The sequence below is a fragment of the Hakea prostrata genome, chromosome 2, assembly GCF_041222555.1.
Source record: "Hakea prostrata isolate BN-2017 chromosome 2, UWA_Hpros_2, whole genome shotgun sequence".
In the NCBI taxonomy this organism is placed as follows: Eukaryota; Viridiplantae; Streptophyta; class Magnoliopsida; order Proteales; family Proteaceae; genus Hakea; species Hakea prostrata.
Window position 1 is genome coordinate 32,174,132 of NC_142601.1, and position 15,387 is coordinate 32,189,518.

Sequence of the window (15,387 nt, forward strand, 5' to 3'; positions counted from 1 at the left end):
TACATCCCCAAGGAATTGAAGAGAATCATGAACCATTGAGCTTATAATTTCGGAAGCCACAAACAACCTAAAGGCCAGAGAAAATCTGATGCAGCCAAGAGCAACAGGATCTCTGGTGTTACTACTTTCCTTTAGGCATTTAGAAAGTACCTTCAGTTCAGTCCTAAGATTGGACAAGGTTTATTAAGCACCTGAATGAATGTCATGGCTGCTAGTAGAACTAGAAGAGGAGACACTCCTCTCTGAAACAGAGCCCAAGTCCATATCTTGGAATCAGTCAGCAAGATCCTTGGCTAGAGTGCTAGACCTTTGTTGGAGACTCTGACAGAACTAGAAATCTTGTTGACAAGAAGAGAGAACACTCACTGATAAAAATTGAGATAAAGGAGGGTATTAAAGACGAATCACAGCACTTGGCAAAAGGTACAGCATCCACCTACAGAACAAGAAGCAACTAGGGAAAATGAAAATGCAAAAATAAAAATCTGCTATTGAAGTTCTAGCTCCTAATATAACCACATTGAAGACCTACATAAACAGTTGAGGTACAGTTTCTCTAGATTTTGTTGTATCAAGCCAAAACGTGAGCACCTCTTCGTGTGGCCAAGCTAAAAGAGATGTGTACGGAAACAATAGATGCAAAAACCAAGAGAAACCAAGAGCCCCACAATTTGAAACATTTCACTCACGTGCCTAAGCTGTATAAAGTCTCTAATATTCAATTACCATATTGACCTAATGCATGAGAAGAACTTTCAAACAATCCAGGCAGCTCATAGCTCACACAGCTCTTTCTACTTCAAGTTATAGGATACTCATTCAAGTTTCTACCCTGCTACTGACTGTGTGATATCTACTAAAAGTTATAACGTCTTCAATCACTGTTGATTCAACTACAAGTACTGCAAATTCTAAGGGATCAAAAGTTGATCCAATGAATGTTCAAATTACCTCCATCAAACTCAAAGGTAGTTCTAATTATTTGCTTTAATCACGAGCTGCTCTTGTTTAAATACTTGCAAAAGGTAAGCTTAAGTTCATTGAGGCTAAAACACCTACTGAGACCGACAAATCCTATGCTGCTACTCGAACCCAAGATGATGCTATCATTAAAATTTGGATGTGGAATAGCATGGAACCAGATATTGCAGCTAATGTAATGCTTCATAGACTACCAAGGGAATATGGGATGACTTGCAAGAAACCTATTCCCAAGCTAAAAATATGACTCGGATTTATAGTATTTACGAAAAGCAATTTCAATTTCAGCAAGCTGACAAGTCTTTGTAGGATTATTACAACTCCTTTAAAGGCATGATGGAGGAGTTGAATTTCTTTCAACCTCTCGCTACAGACATAGAGAAACTTAAGACACAACGGAATGAGTTTTTGTATCTAAGTTTCTTACAGGATTGAACCCATGAACTAAAATCCGTGAAAGGACATCTTCTTACTAGTGAGCAAGTTCCCAACCTCAGTGAAGCATATCCTAAACTTCAAATGATTGCCTTACCTGAAGGGGGTTCTTTTGGAAATAGTTCAAAAGGTGAAAATTCTGCCCTTACTACATCTCGTGGAAGGGAACGTGGTCGTTGTTCAAGGGCAATTAGTCGACGTCCTGAAAGCCATAGTGTTCAGCAGTCTAATAAGGCATCTAGGTTTTGTACTCACTGAAGTAAAACTAGACACTTGGTGGAAGCTTGTTGGGCCAAACATGGAAAGCCAAAATGGGCCAATCATGCAGCCGCTGATGGTAGTACTGACACAGGAGCAGACAACGACAGTGGTTCTGGACCTTCTTCTGGGGACTTGTCTAAGACTCTTCGAGATGATGTAAGCTAGATCATTTGTCATCTACAAGATGTTGAGGTCACCGCTTCCACATCCACTACTATTTCTCTTGCCATTCTTTATCATGCAAGTAACACAACTCTTCTCATTTCTACATCCACCCCTTATATCATTGATTCAGGGGCTACTTCCCACATGGCTAGTAAGTCATCACTTTTAGTTCTTTTTTTTTAAATCTACTACTAATAACTCTGTTGTCATAGCTAATGGAACTTCCACACCTATTCTAGGCTCTCGAAGTGTTTCTCCTACACCTTCCCTTGCTTTGTCTTTTGTACTTCTAATTTTTCTTATTAATTCATTATTTGTTAGCCAATTAACAAAAGCTTTGAATTGCTCCGTAACTTTTACTCCTTATTTTTGTGTTTTTCAGGACCTTCACACAAAGAAAACGATTAGTGGAGGGTGTGAAAGGAACGGACTCTACTATCTGGACTATGTAGCACCTACTGCAACTCTTTCTGATGATGGTGTAGATGTTGTCTAGTGGCACTGTCATTTAGGACATCTTTCCTTAGCTAGGTTAAAGATTTTATTTCTTTCTTCAAAGTCAGTGTCTATATTAAAATTGTGAGGTGTGTGAGTTAGGGAAGCATCACCGTGTCACCTATCCTCAACGCTCTATCCCTCCTATTCTTTGTTTTGTTTAGTTCATTCAAATATTTAAGGCCCTCACAGAATTAGTAATAGCCATTGGTTTCAGTATTTTGTTACTTTTCTGGATGATTTTTCACATCTTACATGGTTGTATCTTTTAAAGGATCGAACTGAGTTCTTGCCTAAATCTAAAAATTTTAGTCATGAAATAAATACTCCATTTTCTCTTCCTGTTAAAGTTTTTCGATCAGATAATGCTATAAAATATGTACAAAATTATATATCCAATTTTTGTCTCTTGGAATGATTCATTAAAGCAGTTGTTCATTCATTTCCCAACAAAATGGAGTGATTGAACGTAAGAATCGCCACCTCTTGGAGGTCGGCCATGCTCTTTTAATTCAGATGAATGTCCTAAGAGTTACTAGTGTGATGCAGTTTTAACTGCTAGTCATTTAATCAACCGAATGCCATGATTTTACTTTTTGAAAAATTTCAGTTTCAATTCTTTTTCGAATGGAGACCCGCTTTTAGTTTCACCCAAAAGATTTTGTTTTGTTCACATACCACATTGTGGATAAACTTTCTCCCCGCTCTGTTAAGTGTATTTTCCTTGGGTACTCTCGTACTTGGAAAGGTTTTGGGTGTTATGATCCTGTTCATTGGAAACAATTTGTAAGTGTCGATGTGACCTTTCTTGAGAACACCCCATACTGTAATAGTCCATCTCTGTCTGATGAAAATTGTGTTTTGAATGATGTTCCCCCCATTCCCTATTTTGTTCCTTCAAACGACAATGTCCTTATATAGGTTTATCAGCGGAGACGTAAGTTGGCGGAGCGTACTATGGATAATACAATTCCTCCTATTGATACTGGCAACTCTCCTTTAGTGGAAGTTGAGGATGGTCCTACAAAAGTTCTCTCTTCATCCTCCCCACCGGCGGATTCTTTTTGTGGAGATCCTAGTTCTACTTCAGATGACTTACCAATTGCCTTGAGGAAAGGTACTCGTACTTGTACTCTGTGTTTTAATTATGTAATAATCTTGTTTATAATTATATATTTGTTTCTCATCTATCTCCCAACTTTTGTTGTCTTGCCCTTCCTCTATCTATCATTCATATCCCAACCCATCATAATGACGCTCTTAAAAACCCTGGCTGAAAGCTGCTATGGATGTGGAAATGGATGATTTACAGTCTCATCATACATGGTCTTTGATAGACTTAACTACTAAAAAAGATATGGTTCATTGTCGGCGGATATATAGTGTTAAGTATCATTCAGATGGCACGGTTGAACAGCTCAAGGCTCGCTTGGTGGCTAAGGGCTATAAACAAAGGCATGGTGTGTACTACTTTGACACTTTTTCTCTTATGGCTAGACTTAATTATGCCGGTGTGTTGATCTCTTGAGTTGTTAATTATGATTGGACTCTCTTTCAGCTTGACATAAAGAATGCGTTCTTGTATGGTGACCTCAATGAAGAGGTTTATATGAAGCAACCTCTAGGGTATGTTGCTCGGGGGAGGAGGACAATACTCGTGTTTGTAGGCTTCAAAAAGCCATTTATGGGCTCAAATAGTCTCTAGGGGCTTTTGAAATTGTCCAGTGTTATTCTGATCACTCTATTTTTGTCAAACAACAAAATGGTGGTGTAGTCATTATGGCAATTTACGTTGATAACATTATTCTATCAAGCATTGATATTAGGGCCATCGATACAGTCAACGTACACTTACGGAAGTAACGAGGGGTTAGTTTGTCACAAAGAAAATATGTGTTGGATCTTTTGATAGAAACCGGCATGCTTACATTTAAAACTACTAACATTCCGATGGCTCCTCATCTGAAGTTAGGACTGGATGATGGTGACTTTTTAGATGATGTCCATCGTACAGGAGTCTTATTAGGAAGCTTATTTATCTCACTGTTACTCGTTCTGATATTTCTTATTTTGTTGGTGTGATGAGTCAGTTAATGCAGTCTCCTAGGAAGGCCTATTGGGATCCAACAAAGAGAATACTTTATATCTTAAGAGTGCACCCAAAAAAGTGCTTATCCATCGACCAAATTGGAGTATGGATTTGGTTACCTTTTCCAATGCAACTTAGGCAGGATCTTCAACTAATAACCGATCTACTATAGGTTATTCTACATTTCTTGGTAGGAATCTTGTGACTTGGAGGAGTAGAAGCAATCCACTGTTGCTTGATCTAGTGCTAATGCAAAATATAGAGCCATGGCCCACACGACTGCTGAATTGATGTGGCTTCGCCCCTTGTTAGAGTAAATGGGATTTCCAATCTCCACCCCAATAAAGATGTTCTCTAATAATCAAGCTTCTACTTATATTGCTAGTAACCCAATGTTCTATGACAGGACGAAGTATATAGAGGTGGATTGTCACTTTGTTCTTGGTACAATCAAGAAGAAAATTATCGAGACTTCCTTTATGGGTTCAGCTGATCAACTAGCTGACTTGTTTACTAAAGTTCAACCTAGCTTTCAATCTATTTGTTGCAAGTTAGGCATGGGAGACTTATATGCTCCAGCTTGAGGGGGAGTGTTGAAGAATGCGGAGAAACACCAACACCGCTGCCTTGGTGCGCAAGCTTGCTTTGGTAGTGATTTCCTTTTTTGATGAGATTGCATTACTTTCTATTTTTTGTGTAGGAATTGGTACACAAGGTTTGGGAGTTTTAAAGAGCATACTCCCTATTTTTCAATTAGTTACTAATTACAGAACTTTCATTTTCTGTAGTTTCTATTTTGGACATATTTTAGGAGTTTAAAGACTAAAAGTTTTTGTCCACAAGTTGTAGTTTTTGTTTCCTTTTCAAAAGATAAGTTTCTTGTCTCTCAAGTATATGCTTAGTTCTTAATATCTATAAATAAAGGAAGCTTGCAATTGCAGGCCTTCACTATGGTTCTTCCTTCATCTTCTTCCTCTTCTTCTCCTTTATTCTTCTCCTGCTTCCAGCACTGATTTGATTCATTAAAGCTTATTTTCTAACAATTTCCATCAGTTCCTCAGTTTGTCTTACCACCACGGGTCTTTGGGAGTGTTTGTTTTGTTTATGATCTGCATTATGGGTTATCTAAATGGATCCTAGAGCTCTGAAGTGTATGTTTGTTGGTTACTCTCGCACTGAGAAAGGGTATCTACGTTATTCCTTTGACTTAAAGAGGTATCTTGTCTCTATTGATGTTTCATTCGTTGAGTCGACACCTTATTCAACTGATGTTTCCGTTAATGCAACCTAGAAGGGGGTGAATAAGTTGCAACCAGTGGATTCGCCCCGATTTTTGAGTTTAATTGTAAATACAAAGTAAATGTGCAAACTTAGATGTAATTGAGCAACTTAAATTGAACTTAAATAAATTTACAAACACACAATCCACAACACTAGGATTTTATAGTGGTTCGACTATTCAAGTTTATGTTCACTCCTCTCTTGCCTCAAGAGAGATTTTCACAAGTGATTCTCTTTCACTATAGTGGGTAGAGAATCAAACCCATACAATCTTTGTTACGAGGCAAAAGTACCATTTTACAATCTTTGTTTACAGGCAAAAGCACCCTTTATACAATCTTTGTTCACAGACAAGAACACCCTTAACCAATTCTAATCTATCTAGACTTACAATTGAAAACAACCAAATACAATAGTATGGTTAGAGATTACCTAACAAAGGGTGTGACACTTTATCCCTTGTGTGAGTGTGATGAAATGAGAGTTGTATGCCCAAATAGAAATGACATGCACCAGTAATGACCTTTCAATAGCCTTCTATCACCTCAAGCTTAGCTTCCCCAAGCTTGCTTAAATGCCTTGATATGTTCTTCAAGGGTGGAGTAAAGGTGAGAGGCAAATACACATTGAATTCTTGCAATTTGAGAGCTTGAGAATATTTGGGGAGTAGATGATCAAACGGTAAGGTTTTTTCTCTCAAATGGGGTGAGTTTGGCCTTATAGATAGACCTGTAAATGGATAGCCGAAATCCGCCTCCGAATTCGCATTCGTATTCGTTTAAGGGTATCCGTATCCGTATCCGAAAATTTTCTTACCGGAAAATATCCGTATCCGTCCGCTAAGCAACCGGATTCGGATTCGGATAATTGCTTATCTGATCGGATAATATCCGGATAATTTTTTATCCGGATAGAGTAAAGTATTTAACATTTTTTCTTTAAAAATAGATGATAATTGGATTCGGATACCGGTAATCGGATTCGGATAGCGGTATTCGGTAATCAAAAATTAGAAATCTATAATAAAAAATGTAAAAAACTGACAATTATCAATCAATAATCGGATATTTTATTGGATCGGATTATTATCGAATATCCGATAAAGTTTCGGATTCGGATTCGGATGTTGTCTCTAAATTTTTGCCGGATTCGGATTCGGATTCGGATACTGGTGTATCCGAGCCGAATCCGGTCCGTTTACAGGCCTACTTATAGATGGCTTTTAAGTTCCTTAGCCCAATCCCTAACGAATAGAAAACGAGCAAATTTAGCCTAGACGGATCGCTGCTTGATTAAAATATAGTCGTTGGAGCTCAGACGGAGCACCTTGTGGTCAAACGGATCTCTATTTGCTCAGACGGATTTGTGACCAGACAGAGCTTCATCTATAGCCTAGTGGGATTTTAAGGGGATTTAGGTTCTTCTAATTAACCATATGTCCTCATACACTCTTCCAACATGTCCTAGGTCAATTTAGTGACATGATGCACATGGTTTTGATGCAAATGAGTACAATTACACTTATATATACACAAAGGTATCCTAAGTCCTAATTTGGTAAGTCTTCTTGCTTGAGCTTGAGTTGTTGTTCTTGAATCTTCTTGTACTCCATTCTTCACGCTCATCTTGACTTAGACTTCATATCCATCTTGGCTCGGTCTTTGCCTTTGCTTGGCCTTGAGCATCCAACGTTGAGTTGGATTTGGTCCACTTGCTCTCATATTGAACTGGATATACACAACTCAATATAGCCATTAGTAGTTCATGTTTGTTATCATCAAAACTAATGGAGGTTGATGTGGCAATGTTGAAATGGCATTTCCCAATAATCTCCCCCTTTTTTATGATGACAAACATATGAACAATAGAAAATATGAATAGTCATTAATGACAAGAGTTCATCACTCATATGCATGTTATCACATGTTTTCCATAAATAACCCAATGAATTACCTAATTCTAATTCACACACTCTCTCCCCCTTTTGACATCAATAAACAATGTAGAGGATATGCTCCTCCCCCTTAACATATGATCCACCCTCATATATGCACGCTCCCCTTAAATGAATGCATAAAAGAAATGACGATAGCATGCTCTTCCTTAATAACCTTTTTTCAAGATCCTTAATTATTTTTAATAAGATTCAAAATGCATCAACTAAGTTGTCTTTAGCCATTATTTCATTTATGCTCCTATCATCATCATTAATGGAACTAAGACCATAGGAGAAGTTTACCCCAAAATCTTATTGTTCTTCCTCCGCTTTTGCCATAAAAGCCAAGTTGGTTGTCTCTTCATCGGATTCTTCCTTTTCTTCTTCATCATCAGTAGTGATGTAGGATATTTCGACCATATAGACTCTCTTCTTTTCTTCATTCAGGCACTTAGATTTGATATGACCCAGTTTCCTACACTTACAACAAGTGACATTTTTATTAGAAGCATAAGTTCTTTTTTTAGAAATTTTTTTACCTTTGTGCTCATTAGAGAATTCTCCTTTATGAGAGTGCTTTCCTCCTTTCTTTTTGAAGAGTCATAAACTCTTTGAGGATTGAGTTTATTTCATTCCCAATATTCGAGTCCTCCCCTTCACTCTCACTTTCTTCTCTCACTTTTATGGAACTTTTTTATGGACTTCTTCTTTCGATCTATTTGCATGCTCGCTTTAACTTTGTTGTCCTCTTCAAGTTCAGCCTCATGAGCAAGCAAAGACCCTATTAAGCTCATCAAGGGTGATTTTTGATAAATTTTTCACTTCTTGATTTGCGGTCCTTTTGGGTCTCCATAAAGGTGGAAAAGCTCTTAGGATTCTTTTTGTCATATCCTCATTTGAAATCATTTCCAAGGCTATACAACTTGTCAACAATGTTAGTTAATCTACTAAATAAAATAGTAATATTCTCATCATCTAATATTTTAAAGTCTTCAAATTGAAGCATATAGATATAGTTCATCTTTTTTATGTGGCCAATCCCTTCATATGTGACAACCAACTTATCAAAGATTTATTTAGCATTCTTACAAATCCCACATCTATTTTATATTCTTTCACTTAAAGCATATTGCAAAAACATTTTTGCTTTGTGGTTTAATTGAATTTTGGCCTTGTCGATTGCGGTCCATTCGGCCTTGGGTTTAGGTATGTTGTTCCCATCTTTATCTACCTTAAGAATTTCATTTGGTCCATAAGTGATGATGTCCCAAACATCAAAGTCATGTGCACAAACAAAATCTTCAAACTTATTTTTCCAATAAGCAAATCATTCTCCACCAAAGTATGCAGGTCTAGATGGGTCAAGTTCTTCAGTTCTTGAGGGGACTTGGTCAAAAGGAAAGGCTATGATCTTTTATTCTTTTAGAGATTGATTTCAATCTTAAATTGAGTTCCCACTCTGATACCAATTGTAAATGCAACCTAAAGGGGGGTGAATAGGTTGCACCTAGTGAATTTGCCCAATTTTTTAGTTTAATTGCAAATACAAGGTAAGTGTGCAAATTTAAAAATAATTAAGCAAATTAAATTAACTTAAAAAAATTCGCACACACACAATCCACAACATTAGGATTTTGTAGTGGTTCAACTATTCAAGTCTACGTCCACTCCTCTTTTAGCCTCAAGAGAGATTTCCATTAATGATTATCTTTCAATACGGTGGGTAGAAAATCAAACCCTTACAATCTTTGTAACAGGGCAACGGCACCCTTTTACAATCTTTGTTCACGGGCAAAAACACCCTCTTTACAATCTTTGTTCACGGGCAAGAGCACCCTCAACCAATTATAATCTACCTAGATTTAGAATTGAAAACAACCAAATACGATAGTATGGTTAGAGATTATTATCTAACAAGGGGTGTGACACTTTACCCCTTGTGTGAGTGTAATGCAATAAGAGTTGTATGTGCAAATAGAAATAATATGCGCCACCAATAACCTTTGAATAGCATTCTGTCACCTTAAACTTAGCTTTCACAAGCTTGCTTAAACGCCTAGTATGTTCTTCAAGGGTGAGAGGTAAATACAATTGAATTCTTGTAATTTGAAAACTTAAAGAGTATTTGGGGAGTAGATGACCAATTGGCAAAGTTTTATTCTCTTAAATGGCGTGAGTTGGGCTTATATAACAAGTGCCTTAGCCTAACCCCAATGTATCAAAAACTAGCAAATTTTAGCCCAGACAAATCGCCGTCTAATTAAAATATGGTGATTAAAAAATAGTCGTTAAAGCTCAGATGGAGCACCTTCTAGTCAGACCGATCTCTGTTTGCTCAGACAGAAAGTCCGTCTAAGCTTTTGTGACCAAACAGACCTCTATTTGCAGCCCAGTGGCACAAAATGGGATTTTAAGGGGATTTAGGTTTTTCTAATTAACCTTATGTCCCATACACTCTCCTAAAATGTCCTAGGTCAATCTAATGACATGATGCACATGGTTTTAATGCAAATGAATGTAATTACTCTTATATATGCACAGAGGTGTTCTAAGTCCTAATTTGCTAAGTCTTCTTGCTTGAGCTAGAATTAATGCTCTTAAATTTTCTTGTACTCCATTCTTCATGCTCATCTTGACTTAAACTTCATGTTCATCTTGGCTTGGTCTTTGCCTTCACTCGGCCTTGAGCATCCTGCATTGAGTTGAATTTGGTCCACTTGCTCTGATATTGAACTAAATATACACAACTCAATATAACTATTAGTAATTCATGTTTGTTATTATCAAAATAATAAAGACTGATGTGGCAATGCTGACATGTTAGTTCCCAACAATTTTTGTTTCCACCCTTGATGAGGATGCCATGGTTACCATTATTCAAAGTCTGATGTCATCGGATATTGTTCGTTAGCAAAATTCCAACTAATCAGACGAGTTGCTCAATAATGTAAAAGCAAGGTCACCAATCGAATGTTGCACCTCCTGCTCCTCCACCTCCACTAGTGTCGTCTTCTTCTCCAAATCTGGTGGTAAGTCCTCCCCCTCCTTTATCTAACCTTGATGTTCCAATTACCCTTCGTAAAGGCACTCAGAGTTGTGTTTAATATCCAATCTCTAATTTTCTTTCTTACACTAACGTCTCCCCCGCATTCCACATTTGTTTATTTACTATAGAAAATTATTCTCTCCCTAAGTCTGTTAAAGAGGCATTATCTAGTCCAGGATGGACAGCTACTATGATGAAAGAGTTGTCTGCCTTAGACAATCATACTTGGGATTTACCCACAAACATCTGATGACTTTCTTCCCAAAAGGCAAAGACACAAAAGGATATGCTCAAGTGTATGGTGTGGATAACTTGGAGACCTCTCCTGTTGCTATAATGACATTATTTAGGGTTTTGATCTCTTTGGCTATCATGTCTTAATGGCCTCTCTTTCATCTTGATGTTAAAAACGCTTTCCTCAATGGTGATTTCCACGAGGAAGTTTAAATGGAGCAACCTCTAGGGTTTGTTGCTCAAGGGATAGTGGTATGGTGTGCCGTCTTAAGAAGTCTTTGCATGGTTGAAGCAATCACCTCGAGCATGGTTTGGTCGGTTCACTATAATGATGTGAGATTTTGGACTGACTCGTCCCGATGGTGACCATTCAATAATTTAGCATCACTATAGGACAAGAAGCCTATTTATCTTTGTTATGTTGATGACATTAGTATCACTAGAAATGATTCATAGGGATTGATAAATTGAAGTTACACTTACAACAACAATTTCATACTAAGGACTTGGGATGATTGAGATATTTTTTGGGTATAGAAGTTGAAGGGTTTTCTAATGCAGATCATGCTGGATTGAGAGTTAAAAGGAGATTAACCACAGGCTCCTGCACTGTAATTGGTGGTAATCTTGTATCTTAAAAGAGTGAGAAACAAACTTTGTGGCTAAGTCAAGTGCAGAGTCTGAGTATAAAGCTACAGCACAGTCCAGTTGTGAATTGATATGGACCAAACACATGTTGAAAGAGCTAGGCTTTGGTGTGATTCCTCCATGACAATATGGTGTCAAAACCAGGCTGCCATTTGCATCACTAGTAATCCAGTGTTTCATGAACGTACAAAACATATTAAAGTTGACTGTCACTTTGTCAGTGAAAAGCCGCAACAAAGGTTGCTTTCTCCAAAACATGTTTATACAGGAGAACAATTGGCAGATTTATTCACAAAAATCCTTAGGGGCTGCTAGGATTGACTATATTTGTAACAAGATGGCCATGTTTAGATCTCTATGCTCCAGCTTGAGGTGGAGTGTTCGAAGAATATTACTAGTAGCATTGAGAATCTTGAGTTGGCCTCATTTGAGAATCTCAGTTTCCATTTTTGTTGATTTTCTATATTGGTTGTAATTGTTGAACTATTCTACAAATAAAGTTACTAGCTAATAGCTATAGACGATGAGTAAGGCCTCCTAGCTTATTCTCTAAAACTTCTTCCTCCCACTTTTTTGATCTTCTCTTTTCTATTCTCCCACATACAATAGCTAAACCATAACATGATATGTGGACACATGGGGAATATTGTGTTAGAAGAGGATCCAACATAAGCTTCACTATAAACTACCTTAGGGAAGCAGGTATGAAGAATCCCAAAACCTCAAGCTCTTGTGATTCCGCTTTACCATTGATTACAAATTACAGGAACACTGACTAAGGCATCTGAGAAACCCCAGAGCCATAGATGCAGAACTTGTGAGATCTCGTCAAGATCTTGTGAGATATATCACTTTTTCATGAAGGCAAGATTAGATGCTTAGAAAAATAAGAAAATACAAAGTTGTGTTCAAAATCTCAGTGGAGTAGAGATCTCAAACCAAGATCCTAGGTTTTGAACCAAGCCTACTAATAAATAAGACCCTAACTCGATTGAGTGTAGATATCTTGACTCAATCTCATTTTGATATGTCGCCACTGTTAGCTGCTAGAAGTCCATTCATCAAATTTCTCCAGTTTTTTTGCCAAATCATTGCTTAGAACACGCCAATTATACTTCATTATAGCCATTTCCAAGCTCTTCTACAAGGAAAGTAGCCGTTTTCCTACATATCATTTTTTTCAGAAAAAAAAAATTGTTCAAATTTTAATAGTTAGCACATATTGGTGTCTTGTGGACACATGATAGCATAGAGTCACCAGTTGTACCTTTGGATTGTCATTCAAAGTTTGTAAGCATACATTGTACAAACAGACTTGTATGAAGCTTAAGTATGTATCAAGTACTTTGTATGAGTATACTATGTGTACAAAGGGCATTTAGCCTTTACCTTACCATAGCACCAACCAGTGGTCTGAAATGGAACTCTCGTTTAGACTTGTTTTTTCATAAATGGAAGTACACCAGTGTTCAAAAAGCCTTAAATAGGTTAGCCAGCAACTTTCAGCCCCATTCCCCATCACATACCCCTCAAGATTCAAGTTGAAAAAAGAAAATACAATAACTAACCTAGATCTTGAGCCAACTTTGTAATTTGAGGGGCCGAGTTGGCCCTCGAGTCTGAGTTCTTGAACTGTGCCACCAAAGTCTGCAGTGGCCCTCTCATGGTGACCTCTTCCATATGTTATACATCTATAATGACCAGAGCAGGTAATGTCCACAGACAGTTCTCTGCCATTTTGTGTGTATGTATAATTTGCAGAATGGATTGCCATGTTTACACGGATTGATCGTTAGTTATTTCTTCAACAATGTAAATCAGAATTAATGAATGTGAACCAATCTTAGGATTTTCAAGAGCTATTCAATCTATGAATGGGACATCTTCCCTGCCAAGCAGCGTGCAAGAACACCCCCTGAGAAACATGTCGGTCTGGCACATGTTGATATGAGAAAATGGTGAACATCTGATGATACGGCAACAAAGCCATAGAAAATTCAGTTGTTTCTCTTATGGGTGTGACAAACTGGTTTTGTTTATTGAGAATTCTCACTCCAATCGCAAGGAAATAGCAAATTGACATGCAGTATATTGTGAATATACAACTACTCAAGGTCGAAAACAGTGCCCAAACCTTTTCCTTCTAGAGCATAAGAGAGACATAAAACGGAAGAATTATTGGCCCAACAGCAACGAGAACTTATTTTGTATCTAGTTCGGAAATGGAATACACAAGACAAACAAAGAAGGAAGGAGACAACTAAAATAACTCTTAACAGACAACTATTTGCTCATAGTGAACGCAAGCCAATGGATAAGACATACCTCTACTTCTCTGATTTCATATTGGTCCGTCCGCTTCAAAACTCTAAACTTCACAGTCTCGAGATCTGGAACTGCAAAAACCACCGGAAAGACAAACCCTAAAAGGATGAAACTACGACACCCTCATAAGCAGATGAAAATAAACTATATAAAAAGGTTTTTTGGGCATTCAAACCAACGAAAATGCCACCTGACATCAGAGCTTCCTCCAAGTTCCGTGCATCAAAACGCTTCGGGAAAATGTACTTCGCCGTTTCAGATGCTAAATCCATCACGACTGACCAAAGAAAAATTAAAAGAAGGAGCGGGGGGGGGGGGAGAACCAGAGGGCCTATTTAGCATTGTCCAACACAGATTCTTCAAATTTTCGATGGATTAAGAGTAAATGAGTTGATGTAATGAGGACATTTACGGCGCTGAGAAACAGACGAGGCCTGGGAAGCTATAGCCACAACAAGAGAGAGACGAACTTCGAAGGCTGACATTGACCTCCTCTGCCGGGTTGCGACGCTTCGTTCGCTTGCCATCATCACAATTGTACCATTAGCAGTAACACTTGAAGCTCCGTTAACTTCAGCAATATTAACTTTGGGAACATTTGAACCGGGGAGACCGGGGACCGTAGTCCTGCGACATGGCAGAGGACGGCATGGGTGGCAGGTAAGCATATTCGATCTTTGCGTGGACAGAAAAGGAGAGAACCGAAATTGAATTAGAGTTGGACGCCAGATAGAAAGTTCCACTACTGGATAAATCTGGCAACAATCGTTTAGTCCGCGTTTGTTTGCTAAGGTGGAGAAATAAAAGGGGTCGGAAAAACAAAAAGTATTAATTGTGATCATTTTCTATAAAATCCCACATATTTTGTGGGGTTTTAAAAATGCTTGAGGTGGAAAAATTGAATTGTCACATCAATAGACAAGTTTCTAGCTTTGTCACCCCAAGCAACCAAACAATGTATTTTTAGGATTTAAAGGAAAAGTAGTAAAAGTTTGTTTTTTTCTAAAATTTTCTCACCCCACCTTTATTCCAGCAAACAAACGCAGCCTCACAGTATTGCAACTTACCTCCTGTGGCGCTATTCAATCTGATAAGTAAAGATAATGCTAATGAACCAATTGGGTCGAACCATATTAGACCAAATCATCGGAGCATACCCAAGAGATGTTTTGACCCGACGATTCCTTGTTCAAGTTAATCATTAAGATGGGAATCTGATCCCGGATTCATCGGAACGATACCCAAGAGATGTTTTGAGCGGACGATTCCTTGTTCAAGGATTATTTAATCATTAAGATGGAATCGTGGTCCCGGGTTCATTGGAGCGACACCCAAGAGATGTTTTGACCTGACAATTCTTTGTTTAAGAAAGAATTTAATCATTAAGATGGGAATCATGATCCCTTGGGATTCAAGAGACAAATATGGAAGGCAATCGTGCCCAACAAAGAATGTGCGATTAACAGGATGAGGGGATATAAACCCTACAAT

The 15,387-nt window shown here is 37.9% G+C and overlaps 1 protein-coding gene across 3 annotated transcripts in view; it reads right to left on the reverse strand.

Annotated features, from left to right (window-relative positions):
- The window catches only part of LOC149024227 (SOUL heme-binding family protein), a 47,890-nt gene extending 33,267 nt beyond the window's left edge, over window positions 1–14,623 (reverse strand). Inside the window, exons 1-3 of one of the 3 annotated variants that reach the window (XM_089144534.1) lie at window positions 14,303–14,623; window positions 14,087–14,173; window positions 13,897–13,967 (exon numbers count right to left, since the gene is read on the reverse strand). In XM_089144534.1, coding sequence (XP_089000660.1) covers window positions 13,897–13,967; window positions 14,087–14,173; window positions 14,303–14,564 — 420 coding nt within the window. In that variant the 5' untranslated portion in view covers window positions 14,565–14,623. The remainder of the gene's footprint in view (window positions 1–13,896; window positions 13,968–14,086; window positions 14,174–14,302) is intronic. The other 2 variants (XM_089144533.1, XM_089144532.1) reach the window with 2 other exon arrangements.
- Between the last annotated feature and the right edge of the window lie 764 nt (window positions 14,624–15,387).